General features: G+C 41.2%; 1 protein-coding gene across 1 annotated transcript in view; it reads left to right on the top strand.

Moving 5' to 3' along the window:
* The window catches only part of Ahcyl1 (adenosylhomocysteinase like 1), a 41,996-nt gene extending 29,392 nt beyond the window's left edge, over nt 1-12,604 (top strand). Inside the window, exons 4-17 of the mRNA XM_048351794.1 lie at nt 949-1,049; nt 1,455-1,557; nt 2,523-2,617; nt 3,375-3,481; nt 4,289-4,405; nt 4,891-4,954; nt 6,058-6,146; nt 6,539-6,609; nt 6,935-7,029; nt 7,114-7,212; nt 7,535-7,603; nt 8,413-8,491; nt 9,658-9,778; nt 10,622-12,604. Coding sequence (XP_048207751.1) covers nt 949-1,049; nt 1,455-1,557; nt 2,523-2,617; nt 3,375-3,481; nt 4,289-4,405; nt 4,891-4,954; nt 6,058-6,146; nt 6,539-6,609; nt 6,935-7,029; nt 7,114-7,212; nt 7,535-7,603; nt 8,413-8,491; nt 9,658-9,778; nt 10,622-10,628 — 1,217 coding nt within the window. The 3' untranslated portion in view covers nt 10,629-12,604. The remainder of the gene's footprint in view (nt 1-948; nt 1,050-1,454; nt 1,558-2,522; nt 2,618-3,374; nt 3,482-4,288; nt 4,406-4,890; nt 4,955-6,057; nt 6,147-6,538; nt 6,610-6,934; nt 7,030-7,113; nt 7,213-7,534; nt 7,604-8,412; nt 8,492-9,657; nt 9,779-10,621) is intronic.
* Nucleotides 12,605-12,950: the final 346 nt, after the last annotated feature.

Below are 12,950 nucleotides of genomic sequence, written 5' to 3'. Positions count from 1 at the left end.
GCTTGAAAGCTAATTTGAAAGTCGTTTGGGGAAGGACAGTTGCCTGGACTTTTGGATAAACACTTCTCTCTGTATGGAGCTTCAGTCTCAGGACTTTTGTTCTTGTTTTCCCTTCTTCCTGGTCTCAGCATGTGATGACTGCACATGGAGTAGTTTGTTTGTTTTCCTCCTTCATGACACTACGTTCAAAGATCTACAGTGCAGAGTCAGCAAGTCCTAGATCACTACATAGTGTCGAGTTATGTAGGATCTTACTGGAGTTGCCAATCCTCAAGACCTACTTTTCCCAGAACAGCTGATATGGGAGGGTTCTAAGCCAAGGATATGGTGGCCTTGGGTCTCCTTTGGTCCAGAGCACCCTCTGCTGGACTAAAGTAAAAGTGACTGGCAGTTAAATCTTGGTTTCTCTATCCAGGAAGCTCTTTACTGCTGTGTTGTTTGCAACTTGAAGGCATAGTCTTTTCCGGGCAAGGGGAGGGGAAACAAAGCAGATTTTATAGGATAACGTAAGACAGCAGAGGAAAACAGAAGCAGGTGGCTCCCAATGAAGGCAAAGACATTCTTCCTGGTCTGGTTAATTAGGTATGGGATTACATTAGTTTGTGCTGTAACTAGTTCTCCTCTATGGATAGATGGTGAAACTCATCATCTATTTTGGTCAGTTTTGAGAATTTACTTCATTCTCCATACATACAGTAGAAACAGTAAAAGAAGAAAAAACTGCCAAGTGGTTTCCTGACAGGGCTATACCATTTCCTTACTGAAGCTTCCAATCATCAGGAAATATGGCTGGTGGTTTTTGTTTTTTGAGTTTGTTGTGTTTTTGTTTTGTGTTTGTTTGTTTGCCTCCTGGGACTGTATCTCAGCAGACCTGGCTTAGCCATGGCCAGGCAGGAGTGCATGGCATTGGTAATGCAGACCTGGCTCAGATCCTCTGTTCTTCCACAGACATGTCTGCTCTGATTTCACTCAGGAAACGTGCACAGGGGGAGAAACCCTTGGCTGGTGCTAAAATAGTGGGCTGTACACACATCACGGCCCAGACAGCGGTGAGTTTATTTTGAAGACTTCTCAGAAGGGAAAGAAAGAGGTTGTTTTTGTTAAAACTTGCTTTCCTTATTGAGCCACCATCCAACTGTCAACTATTAAATAGAACCCATATTACATAATAATATGGTATTTTATTTTTGTTTGTATTAGTACACCCATTTTAGCAAAGCCAACTTAGGAAGATCTCAGATATGATCATCATAAGAATGTTTAGACTTCTAGGAACGTATCTTTTGGGTCTAACTAAGTATCAATGTGCCACCCAGCTGGATTACACCCTATGCAACTTCCCCACTATGGCAGCTCTTGCTGCAGAGTTATGGGTAATGTGTTCCTACCGAGGTTTACACCCCACTGCTGGATTGCTCTCCTCTTTCTCACTGTGTCTTCCTACACATCCACAGGTATTAATTGAGACACTTTGTGCCCTTGGGGCTCAGTGCCGCTGGTCTGCTTGCAACATCTACTCAACTCAGAATGAAGTAGCTGCAGCGCTGGCTGAGGCTGGTAAGTTCAGCTTTGTTTGTTTGTTTTTAACCAGCTCTGCCTCAAGTTTCTTACCTAAACATAACTTTGATATATCAAAACTATCATCATAGTATAGTATTTCGTCATTAAAAATTATCTTTGAAAATAAGGACACTGAGGAAGTAACCAATGCTGTGTTAAGTGTATGAGCTCAGCTGGTCTTCTTTTCACCAAAAGTCTAAGCAGTTTTGAAGAAAAGAGCCAAGTAAGCCGTGCCTGTTTTTTGTTTTGGGGTTGTTGTTTTTTTCTTTTTTTAATAGATAATTAGGTTATTTGGTATTCAGTATTGCACTGAAAATGTCTGCGCTACTGGTGAGTTTTAAACATAAAATAATTTTTATTGTTGAAATGTCTAGAAGGCCCTCCCAATTTTCCTAAGATCTTCAGAAAGTAACTTTATAATACTTCTGCCTTGCTTATTCTGACTGATAAGTGTTTATTGTAGACAATTAAAGATTTCCATTTCACAGCCTTTTGTGGAAAAATTTTTCTTTTTCTGTCTACTTTACATAGATGGAATAAAGCTTAGTATGTACATGGTTTTATAACCTGATGTTTTTCAGAATTTTTCATATCACTGAAAACAGACACATTCATTAATATCCATTGAGCTTGATTTTACTTCATATTTTCCTAACATTACACATTTAAATTATTTCAAGGTGTTTGCTAATATATATGATGCTCCAGAGAACAACTTTATATTGCTTTCTACTTGATTTTCTCTCTTTAGGATGGAATTCTAAGTATTATATTGGCCTAAAGATAGTAACATTTTATGATTATTTGAATTTAAGTACTATTTTGATTGACTCTTTGCTCTTCTTAAGTCTTTCCCTCTTTAGGATAGTTTATTTTGCCTTATTCTCTTCACATGAATCTCAGAAACTGATTCTGGTACAGGCCACTCCTCAAAGAACTAACTGACTGACTTCTGTCTACAGGAGTTGCAGTCTTCGCTTGGAAGGGCGAGTCAGAAGATGATTTCTGGTGGTGTATTGACCGCTGTGTGAACATGGATGGGTGGCAGGCCAACATGGTAATGATTCATGCTCATCTCACATTTTTGGCTATAGATTGATTTCCTTTTCTCCCTCAAAGCATGGTTCCCTAAATATGTTTTGGATGTTTGATCTTACACACTAACTGTTGCTAATCTATTCAAAATGAATCTGAGATGCACAAGGCCCTGGGTTCAATTCTCAGTACCAAAAAAATAAAAAGATGGGTCTGAGTACTGAATGGAAAGGTGGGGGAAGGGTAAGACTAGCTGAACTTGTGACTCAAACACAGCAGAATGCAATAAATGGAAATGATATAGTCCTTCTTTAGAGTAGTATATTTGCCTCTTTTCCTTCCTATCCCAACTCTCCCTTTGCACTCAAAGGGGCTATATATTTAAGATTCGAAGCTAAATATTAATCTAACACTTCTCTGTAGTCGGGCATGGTGGCACATGCCTGCAATTACAATGCTTGGGAGGCTGAGGTGGGAGGATCAGTTGATTTCAGGAGTTTTGAGACCAGCATAGGCACATAGTGAGAGGCAGTCCAGAAAAAAAGAAATTTAAAAAGAAAAAAAAATAATAATACCTCTCCATCATAGGAATCCTTTTGAAGTATGTTGCGCCAAAAGATTTTACTGTATTTCCACTGTCTACACTTTCTCTGTGGAGCTCTCAGAAGTGCTCTTTCAGAACATACAGGGCTCTCTTACTAGTGCAGAAAGTGGGCTCAAAGTTTCCCCCTAGCTCTAGCAGCCTGAATGCCCATAGAAGTCTTCTGGCTGTTCTGTAGATCCTGGATGATGGGGGAGACTTAACCCACTGGGTTTATAAGAAGTATCCAAACGTGTTTAAGAAGATCCGAGGCATTGTGGAAGAGAGCGTGACTGGTGTTCACAGGTAACAGATTCTGGAGTAGCTGCCCTTGTGTCCTTGCCTCAGCCAATTCTTCTGGTCTCTTAGGCTTTAGGGCTGTGTTTCAGACTTGTAGTAACTGAATGGGAGTTGTCTACACTAGATAAGACTGAGTTTTTACTGAGTTTTAATCAAGGTGTCTGTAAAAGAAAGCATTTTCACGTTTTAGTTCACATGGATTTCTCCCCCACTTACTCCACTGAGTAATTCTCAGAAGTTTTGGGGGCCAGAAAGTAGTGGGTGAGTGTTATCTCGAAAAACTGTATTCTATTGTATTGCAAGTTTATATTTAAATGTGGCGAAAAGTTCTTTTGTAAAACTACATGTTATACACACTATAAAAAGTAAAACTGGGTTAAACCTTCTCAGCTTGTTGAAAATACCTGAAATATGTCTGAATGTGTTTCTCAATTGGGGACACCTGTTTGCTATCATACACACAGGAAACAACTACATTAGAACCAATGTAATCCTGGTTTATCAGAAGGCATGGGCTTTTAAAAGATGCAGGAATGCTGGCCTAAAGATACCACATTCCCTTTGTGGAAGGGAAGTAAATTCCTTCCATTGAAAGGATTTTGTTTTTCCTCAAAAATTACCAGGCAGAGGGAGAAGAAAATGAAAAGTGAGGAGAATGACAAGGTTATAATCATTTTTACCAATACCCTTGGGCAGTAAATAAGACTGGGGAGGGCAACATGGAACTTGAAGCAAATTAGACAGATTTCATCCTGTATTATATTTTAGTAGCTAACTTGGTGCCTTTGTTTTTGTGGCCTTTTCTTCCTTTAGGCTCTATCAGCTCTCCAAAGCTGGGAAGCTCTGTGTTCCAGCCATGAATGTCAACGATTCTGTTACCAAACAGAAGTTTGATAACTTGTACTGCTGCCGAGAATCCATTTTGGATGGGTAGGTTGAAATATACATACATTCAAACTTAAAGGGAACAGATTAGATTTGGTTGCAATCGGGTCACTGCAGTTTTATCCCTGGTTTTCCTTTGCCTTTAAAAGTTCATTAGAGCCAGGAACAAGTAGCTCAGGCCTGAAATACTAACCACTCAACAGCCAGAGATCTGAGGATTACAGTTCAAAACCAACCCAGGCAGGAAAATCTATGAGATGCTTACCTGGAGCAAACCAGCAAAAAGCCTGAAATGGGGATATGGCTCAATAGTAGAGTGCTAGCCTTGAGCAATAAAGCTCAGGGACAGAGCCTAGGCCCTGAGTCCAAGCCCTGGTACAAAACAAATGTTCATTATAGGGGCCCATTCCATACCAAACTCAATCAACTTCAACTGAAGTTCTCTTGAGCATTGCTCTACCTATAACTTTGTGCAGAGGGACTGAGTTGAGCTAATAATGTTTGAGTTGAGCCCTTGTCTGTTTCCACAGCCTGAAGAGGACCACAGATGTGATGTTTGGTGGGAAACAAGTGGTGGTGTGTGGCTATGGTGAGGTAAATAGCTGGGCCTCAGTGCCTCTGTCTTTACATAGACTAATTAGAAATACTGGTTGAAAGATACCTGTGCTTTCAGTGTAGAGTCACTGCTGCCAGAGTCAAAATATGATTTTAGATGTTAAAACATCCTTCATTCAAATCTGAATAGAGACAGAATAAACTGACTTTACAGATTTTATCAGTTTATCTTGTAGAATTAAATATCACCCCCCATTATAACAGTAATATTTAATGAGATATAGTTCAAATGAATGTAGAATTTTAGCTCCACAAGTTACTTTGGGTGGAATAAAGGGTAGAATCAGAAGTGGCATGGAGTCAAACATCTCTAAACTGGAACAAATTTCAGGAGATTGTATTGTCTTCAGCAGTAACCCATAGAACTTGGGCTGCTAGGCTATCATTACATAGATAACATTGCAAATGAGAGTTACCAGGGTTTTCTGCATTAAGAAATTAGAGGAGGGGCTGGGGATATGGCCTAGTGGCAAGAGTGCTTGCCTTGTATACTTGAAGCCCTGGGTTCGATTCCCCAGCACCACATATAGAGAAAATGGCCAGAAGTGGCACTGTGACTCAAGTGGCAGAGTGCTGTCCTTGAGCAAAGAGAAGCCAGGGACAGTGCTCAGGCCCTGAGTCTAAGAACCAGGACTGGCAAAAAAAAAAAAAAAGAAATTAGAGGATTTGGGGCTGGAGGAGAAGCAGTAGAGTACCTGGTTCGTGAGCACAAGGCCCTGAGTTCAGATATGTGAGAAAAAAACAGCTTTTCTATCAAAGTATCCTGAGTGATTTCTAACAAATCCTAGTACTGTTTAAAAATAGTAATAAAGTAAGAGAAAGAAATTAGTGGTTCCAGTCACTCTTGCTTGGTCTTGTTTCTCTAATGGTTACAGTTATTCAAACCACTAAATTGCCTCTCTCATTGAGGTTCACGACCTGATTTAGGTCTGTTTTCTGCTTTGATATGGAGTTTTCCACAAGTGCTCACTAGATAATTGGTGATATCCAGAAGTTAACTCCTGTTTCCCAAAGAGCCCACCTACCCCAGTGTCTCCGTGCCTCAGTGGACCTGGCAACCCGACCTTTTTTATGTTCTACAGGTAGGAAAGGGCTGCTGTGCTGCTCTCAAGGCTCTTGGAGCAATTGTCTACATCACAGAAATCGACCCCATCTGTGCTCTGCAGGCCTGGTAAGGATAGAGTGATGTTAACACCGTTAGGCTTGTTCTGAGAGTTTGTGATTGATTCTGTTAATCATTTTTTGCAGAAATCTCCAAGGGAAGAGAAGACTAGGATTGCTTTGTTCCCTTCACACTAATCCTGGGGTTTTTCTAGAACTTATTGGCATTTTCTTTTCCTGGAATGGAGTCTTAGGGCTAAAGGAAGCCAGTATGTTTAGTTTAACCTCGCTTATTCCTGCCTCATCCCCACTCCCCTTGGAGATAGCACTGGTTTTAACTCCAGAACCCCTTTGTTTGATTTGGAGACCAGTTTGTGAAGTTTAAGTTTGAGAGCATTGTCCTCCTCCTCACCCCCCAACGGCCTCCTTAGTTTGCTCAATGTTTTCTTCCTTTTCTTCCAGCATGGATGGCTTCAGGGTGGTGAAGTTAAATGAAGTCATTCGGCAAGTTGATGTTGTCATAACTTGCACAGGTAAGAGTCAGCATCAGTGCATAGGAGAGGTATGTTTACTCCAAGGCCAAACTTCAAAAGTAACCAGACTAACTTTCAGACACTGAAAGTGAAACGTGTGCTCAGTTCCAACCCCAGAGTGAGCATCAGAACTTTAATGTATCTTCCTAAGGAAGATAGGTTTATACTGCTTGATCTTTAAACCAAGTAGTGGAGCCAAAGAAGCCACTGTGCACAGTGTATGCAGGCTCTTTAATGCCAGGTCTCTCTCACATTCTAACTGAAAACCAACCAGTGCCTTTGCTGCCCATCTTCTCATTTGTCATTCCACCATCTTTACTTTTAGGAAATAAGAATGTAGTCACACGTGAGCACTTGGACCGTATGAAAAACAGTTGCATTGTGTGTAATATGGGCCACTCCAACACGGAAATCGATGTGGTGAGGCTTCTCCCAGTAGTTGCTCTGCCTTTCTCCTCTGCCTTCCCTTAGAGCCACTATCAGCCACTACCTTCTTCCTTTCAGACCAGCCTTCGCACTCCAGAACTGACCTGGGAGCGAGTCCGTTCTCAGGTGGATCATGTCATCTGGCCAGATGGCAAACGCGTCGTCCTCCTGGCAGAGGTACACACGCAGAGACCAGCAGGGAGGGCAATTCACAGAGTAAGGGGAGGCAGGAGAAAATACTGGGCCTAGGTTTCTCTGAATTCTTTCTCTAGAGGTTTAGTTCACAAGTGTTCTAGTCCCTAAAAGAGAAACAATACAGAAAAATTCCCTGACCATAGATGACTTTTCAGCCTTTCACACTCAGTGGGTTTGCAGAAAGTGGGATGAAACTTGTAGTCTTCCTCTTCTAACTGAGCATAGAGGGTATAGTCTTTTGCTGCATTTGCTTCTCTTTTTTTCCACTGGACACTGAGAAAAGGGTTTTCTCTCTCCTTCCCAGGGTCGTCTGCTCAATTTGAGCTGCTCCACAGTTCCTACCTTTGTTCTGTCCATCACAGCTACAACACAGGTATATGGCAGAATTCCCACATTTTCTGCACTGAGACTTGCAGAGTTGGGCATAGATCAGATACTGTGTTCTTAGTGAGCTGCTTGTGTGTGTATGTCTCTGTGTGTGTGAGTGAGAGAGAGAGAATAGAAAAGAGTTATTAGTGAGTTTGACACTGGTGGCTCCTGCCTATAATCCTAGCTATTCAGGAGGCTGAGATCTGAGGATAGAAGTTTAAAGCCAATCCAGGCAGGAAAGTTGATGAGACTTATCTCCAATTAACCACCAGAAAACCAGAAGTGGAGCTGTGGCTCTAAGTGTAGAGTGCTAGCTTGAGCAAAAAAGCTCAAGACAGAGCCCAGGCTCTTGAGTTCAAGCCCCATGACCAGCCCAAAAAGAAGGATTCGTGGAAAGTCTTGAAGTACATGCCTGTAATTCTAGCATCCGAAATCTAAAGTAGAAGTATCTTAATTCAAGGTTGGCCTGGGCTACATAGTGAAACCCTGGCTCACCAAAAAATAATAATAATAATAATAAAAGAGAAGAAGGGGGAAGGAGTCATTAGTGTTTGTGTCTTGGCTGTTGAGTTGTCCCAGCTTAGTGGTTCTTTAGATTGTTCCAGCTTTAGTTTGTTCTTTTATCAACTGGTAGACAAGAACACAACTAACTCGCTTAGGATATGTGCTAGCCTTTTTTACAGGCAGAACCCTGGGTGTTATCATTTAGCAGGGTAGTGTAGTACTTATCTTCAATTCCTGTTAAAACTAGTTTTATTTTTATGTCCCTGTCTAAGAAGTATTTTGTCTTCTGGCCCTCTTTTGCCACCCTAGGCTCTGGCACTGATAGAACTCTATAATGCACCTGAGGGACGATACAAACAGGATGTGTACTTGCTTCCTAAGAAAATGGGTGAGTGAAAAGTGGTGTAACCCCTATTGATTAGGGAATACTAGATTCAGAGTCTAGATTATGATTATTCTAGTGAGTACTAGTAGATTGATCTCAGGAGATCAGTGAACCTCTTGATCAGTCATATGAGAATGATAGTATGTACATTACAGAAGTATAGAACAAACTGTAACTAATGAGCAACAGCGCTTAGCACAGTGATGTAAGGTAGATGATGCTCTTTTTCTAAAGTTACCTTTGGAAAGTCAGTGAACTTTTCAGAGCATCTGAGACAGCCTGGGCCTTTTATGCCCATCTCTGTCTTGATTAGCATATTGGTTCTGATCTATCCTCTGTCACTCCAGAGGACTGCCATGCTTTGCTCATGCAGTGTGTTCCAATGCTAGACCTTGGCCTTTCTATATAGTGCTGCTCTCCTACCATCTCCTGGGGCCAGCCCAAATAAATGCCTTGCTTTAAGCTAAAAAACAAAGCAAAAAATAAAAACTTGCTCCTCCAGTGGCTTGCCTCAGTTTGATTTTCTTAAATTAATATATTCATTAAAGTATAGAAAATATGGAAAAGTAGTTTGTGTTAGCTTGTATGCACTACCTTAGAAATCTGTGATCCTGAAGTTTGAGGCCTTTATGGATCTTATGCTAAGTAAATGTTAGTGTCACAAAAGTTTACTGAGCTTACCCCAGTCCACTTTGACTCAGTCCAGCTAAAGGTGCTGCAGGAGGATGGGAGTAGTACTTTACATGTTAACAGCTAAGATGAAGCCAAATCTTTGCTAGAGGAAGTATGGAGGTATAATAGATGGAATTTTAGAAGTACCAAAAGGAAATTCTCTGCCAGAAATACAGCTTTAAGGGTTTTTAAGCTAAGCACGTGTTTCAACTTTTGGATTCTTTCTGTTATTTCATCTCTATTCTACCTCAAAAAGTGTCCAATGAAAATAAGGGTAGACTGTACCCTAAGAGGCTTTTTTTTTTTGGCCGGTCCTGGGGCTTGAGCTCAGGGTCTGAACACTGTCCCTGATTTCTTTTTGCTCAAGGCTAGCCCTCTACCACTTGAGCCACAGTACCACGTCTGGCTTTTTCTATATATGTAGTGCTGAGGAATCGAACCGAGGGCTTCATGTATATGAGGCAAGCACTCTACCGCTACCCTGCCCTTCCTCCTAGATGAGTACGTTGCCAGCTTGCACCTGCCATCTTTTGATGCCCACCTGACGGAGCTGACAGACGACCAAGCAAAATACCTGGGACTCAACAAAAATGGGCCATTCAAACCTAATTATTACAGGTAACTTGGGGGAAGCCATGAAGAGTTCTTTAATATAAAAGTAACCAGCCTAGCCAACTAGCTTTTCTTTTTTTTTTTGTTTATGTGTGCATGCTAGTGCTGGGGGCTTTAACTCAGGGCCTGGGTAGTGAGTGTCCTTTAGGTTTTTGTTGTTAAAGTCTGGCTCTCTACCATTTGAGCTGTAGCTCCATTTCCAGCTCTTTTGCTGGTTAATTGGAGATAAGTTTCTTGGGTTCTGGTTTGTCTGCCCAGCTGGCTTGATCCTCAGGTCTCAGCCTCCTCAGTAGTTAGGATTACAGGTGTGAGCCACTGGCACCCACCAGCCAGCTTTCTTCAGTAAAGATCAGGTGCTATACCTAACTCTATAAAGAGTAAGAATTTTTCATATTAACAGGGTAAAGCCTGGGGGTGGAATTCCACGATGAAGAGTGCTTACACCACATGTGTGAGACTATCTCTGGATTGATTCCAGTACCACAAAAAAAAATTAATGGAGTAGATAAAGAAATGGTGGTAGACACAGAAAACTAAGTGTATTCTGAATTTGTGGGGCTTGAGTCTCACCTTTACCCTGATTGATACACTTGGTCTGGGATGAAGCTCTGGAAAACTTCTCTTGTAAAAGCTCCATAAACTGTTCTAAGGCATAGTCAGGGTTGAAACCTTTGACTTATATTAGAATGAAATGCCAGAAATGTTATTGTGAGAGAAAAATGGTGCCTGGGGTCACCTGCAGGAATCCCCTGCCTGGACCAGGAAGGGACTTGTGAAAGTGCTCTGTTTCTGCTTCTCTTGGGTATCTCACATAAACATATGTTAACTGGTCCATCTTTTTCCTTACAGATACTAACGGACCATATTACCAACAACCAGTCCATATGAACCACACAACTCTAAAAGAAATATTTTTTAAGATAACTTTTCTTTTTATTCCTTTCCTGTTGATTTTTTTTCTATATTGTCCTTTTTGGTTTTGGTTTTGGTTTTGTTTTTTTTTTTTGTTTTTTTTTTTTCCATCTCATTCTCCAAGTTTTGCAGACAACACAGGAACTTGGCTTCCAGGTTCCTTAGTTGAACCTGAGGTTCAAGGTTCCTCCCCCCTAGTCAGTCAAGGGTTTTACTTTTCCAGCCCAGAAAGGTGATTCACTACCATTTCTGGAGACTTCAGTCATGTTGAGGTACCTTGTTAATAGGAAATGCTAAGGTACCTTTTATGTGGAACAATCTGCAATGTCTAAATTGCCTTAAAAGAGCCCACTTATCAGCTGCTGAAATCAATGCTCTTTCACTTCTTCAGAGGAGCAGGAGTGGTAGCTACCTGCCAGGTAGATGTAGGTGGTGCATGTTAATTTAGAAGTTCCTAACCAGTGTTCTGTATGAGGGTAAGGGGTCAGGCTCAGAAAGGCCCCCGGAGGATTGCCTGTGAAGATGCAGCAGCCTCCTAGGCCTCAGTGCAGCCCTGCCTCCACTCCACTCCCTCCACTGTCTCATTTTTCTACTTCTTAACAGACTACATTGTATCAAGTTGAACTTTGTCCCTTAGCATTTATTTCTGTTGTTTTGTTTCGTTTTTAATTAAGGAAAATTTTAATGTTAACACTGAGGAACTGCTCAGGTGGTCAGTTACCAATTTCTCTTTTGAACCTTTGAAGCAAAGAGTAAAGAGTTAAGTCTAGAGAAACTCTGTAGTCTCAAACTCTGATGAGTCCCTCTGTTTCTAGCTCATCATTTTTCTAGCATCGGTGAACTGGAGCCATAAGCAAATTGTTTCTGCTCTGCCCCATACAGCTTATGCTGAAGGCAAATTTCTTGAGCCATCGTTCAGTGTAAACATACTGAGCTCTACCTTTAGAGCTTGTCCTTTAAGAGCAAATTTTTTATCAGCTGTGCTTCTGCAACCTAAAATATTTAAAGGGAGATAAGTGTGGATAGAAGGAAGAACAGTAAACTGGGCCACAGTAAAAGGTATAATGTGTTTGGGACTATAGCTGTTGTGTGATGCCATTTTTGATTGACACATCCACAAAAGGTTGATGAACGAAGATGAACCGTTCTGCTGTAGAGAAAGTAACCAGTACATCCTGACTCATTCTCTGAAAGAATACCCAGAGACTTCTCAAAGATCGGAGAGTATATCCATGCTGTGCACCCTGTTTACCAGCATTTCTGCATGGTCAAATGAGCTTTAAGTATATAATTATTCAGGATTTTAAGTCCTCAACTGGTTCTAGCTTATAGTCCTTCAAAGCTGGGCTATGCATTAGTGCTAGATAATAGGAATTCTTAACTTCACTGATCAGAAACAAATACTAAAAACAGGAACATTAAAACAGAAAGCTTTTACCCTGCAGCTTCTGAGCAGGGGACGATTATCTTGCCAAAAGTTTTTTTCCCTTCTCCTCTCGCATTTCTCCCACCCAGTCCCTTTTTCTTGCCAGTGTGGCCATGCTTGCTTCTCTTTAGATGCTAATAGTTGAAGCCCTTTCTCCTAGGGCACTTAACCAGCCAATCAGAACACCACATCCATTGGGGAGGTAACCTGGCCAACACTATATCCATGGGTCAGCTCTGCTGGAGGGAAGGGGCCTAGATCCAACTGCCCTCTGATCCCATATCTCTTACTGTGTCCATAGGAATAATAGGTAAGGGCTCTGTCTCTGTCAAGCCATGTAACAAAGGACACTGTGGAAAAAGTCTGGCATCAGAGGGAATATATGGAAAGCAACTTGGGAGAAAAATGTTCATTTTGTATTGAATGATTTTTAATGAATGCAATATTAATCCTTGCAGATCAGCAATAATCATTAAAGTCAATTAAAATGATAAGATCTTACCAGTAGTCTGTGTCTTTCTTGATTGAATAACAAAACTTTATGAGAACCTGTTTGCTAGGATGGGTCAAATCATAGGTCAGTGGTATTTAATAGGACCTAATTTATAGAGGCTAAATGTAGAGTTCATTATTATGTTTCAGAATCTTTTTTGTTTGTTTCACTGTGATGATCTCACTGTGTTGCCCAAGCTGGCTTCAAACTCCTGGGCTCACCAGGCACTGATGGCTCACACTTGTAATCCTAGCTACTCAGGAGGCTGAGATCTGAGGATCATGGTTCAAAGCCAGCCCACAGGAAAGTCCATGAGCCTCTGGTTTCCAGTTAACCACTAGAAAACT

This window comes from Perognathus longimembris, chromosome 7, assembly GCF_023159225.1.
Source record: "Perognathus longimembris pacificus isolate PPM17 chromosome 7, ASM2315922v1, whole genome shotgun sequence".
NCBI classification, from domain to species: Eukaryota; Metazoa; Chordata; class Mammalia; order Rodentia; family Heteromyidae; genus Perognathus; species Perognathus longimembris.
The sequence above is the reverse complement of the archived record's forward strand: the minus strand, read 5'-3'. Positions and strand labels throughout refer to the sequence as shown.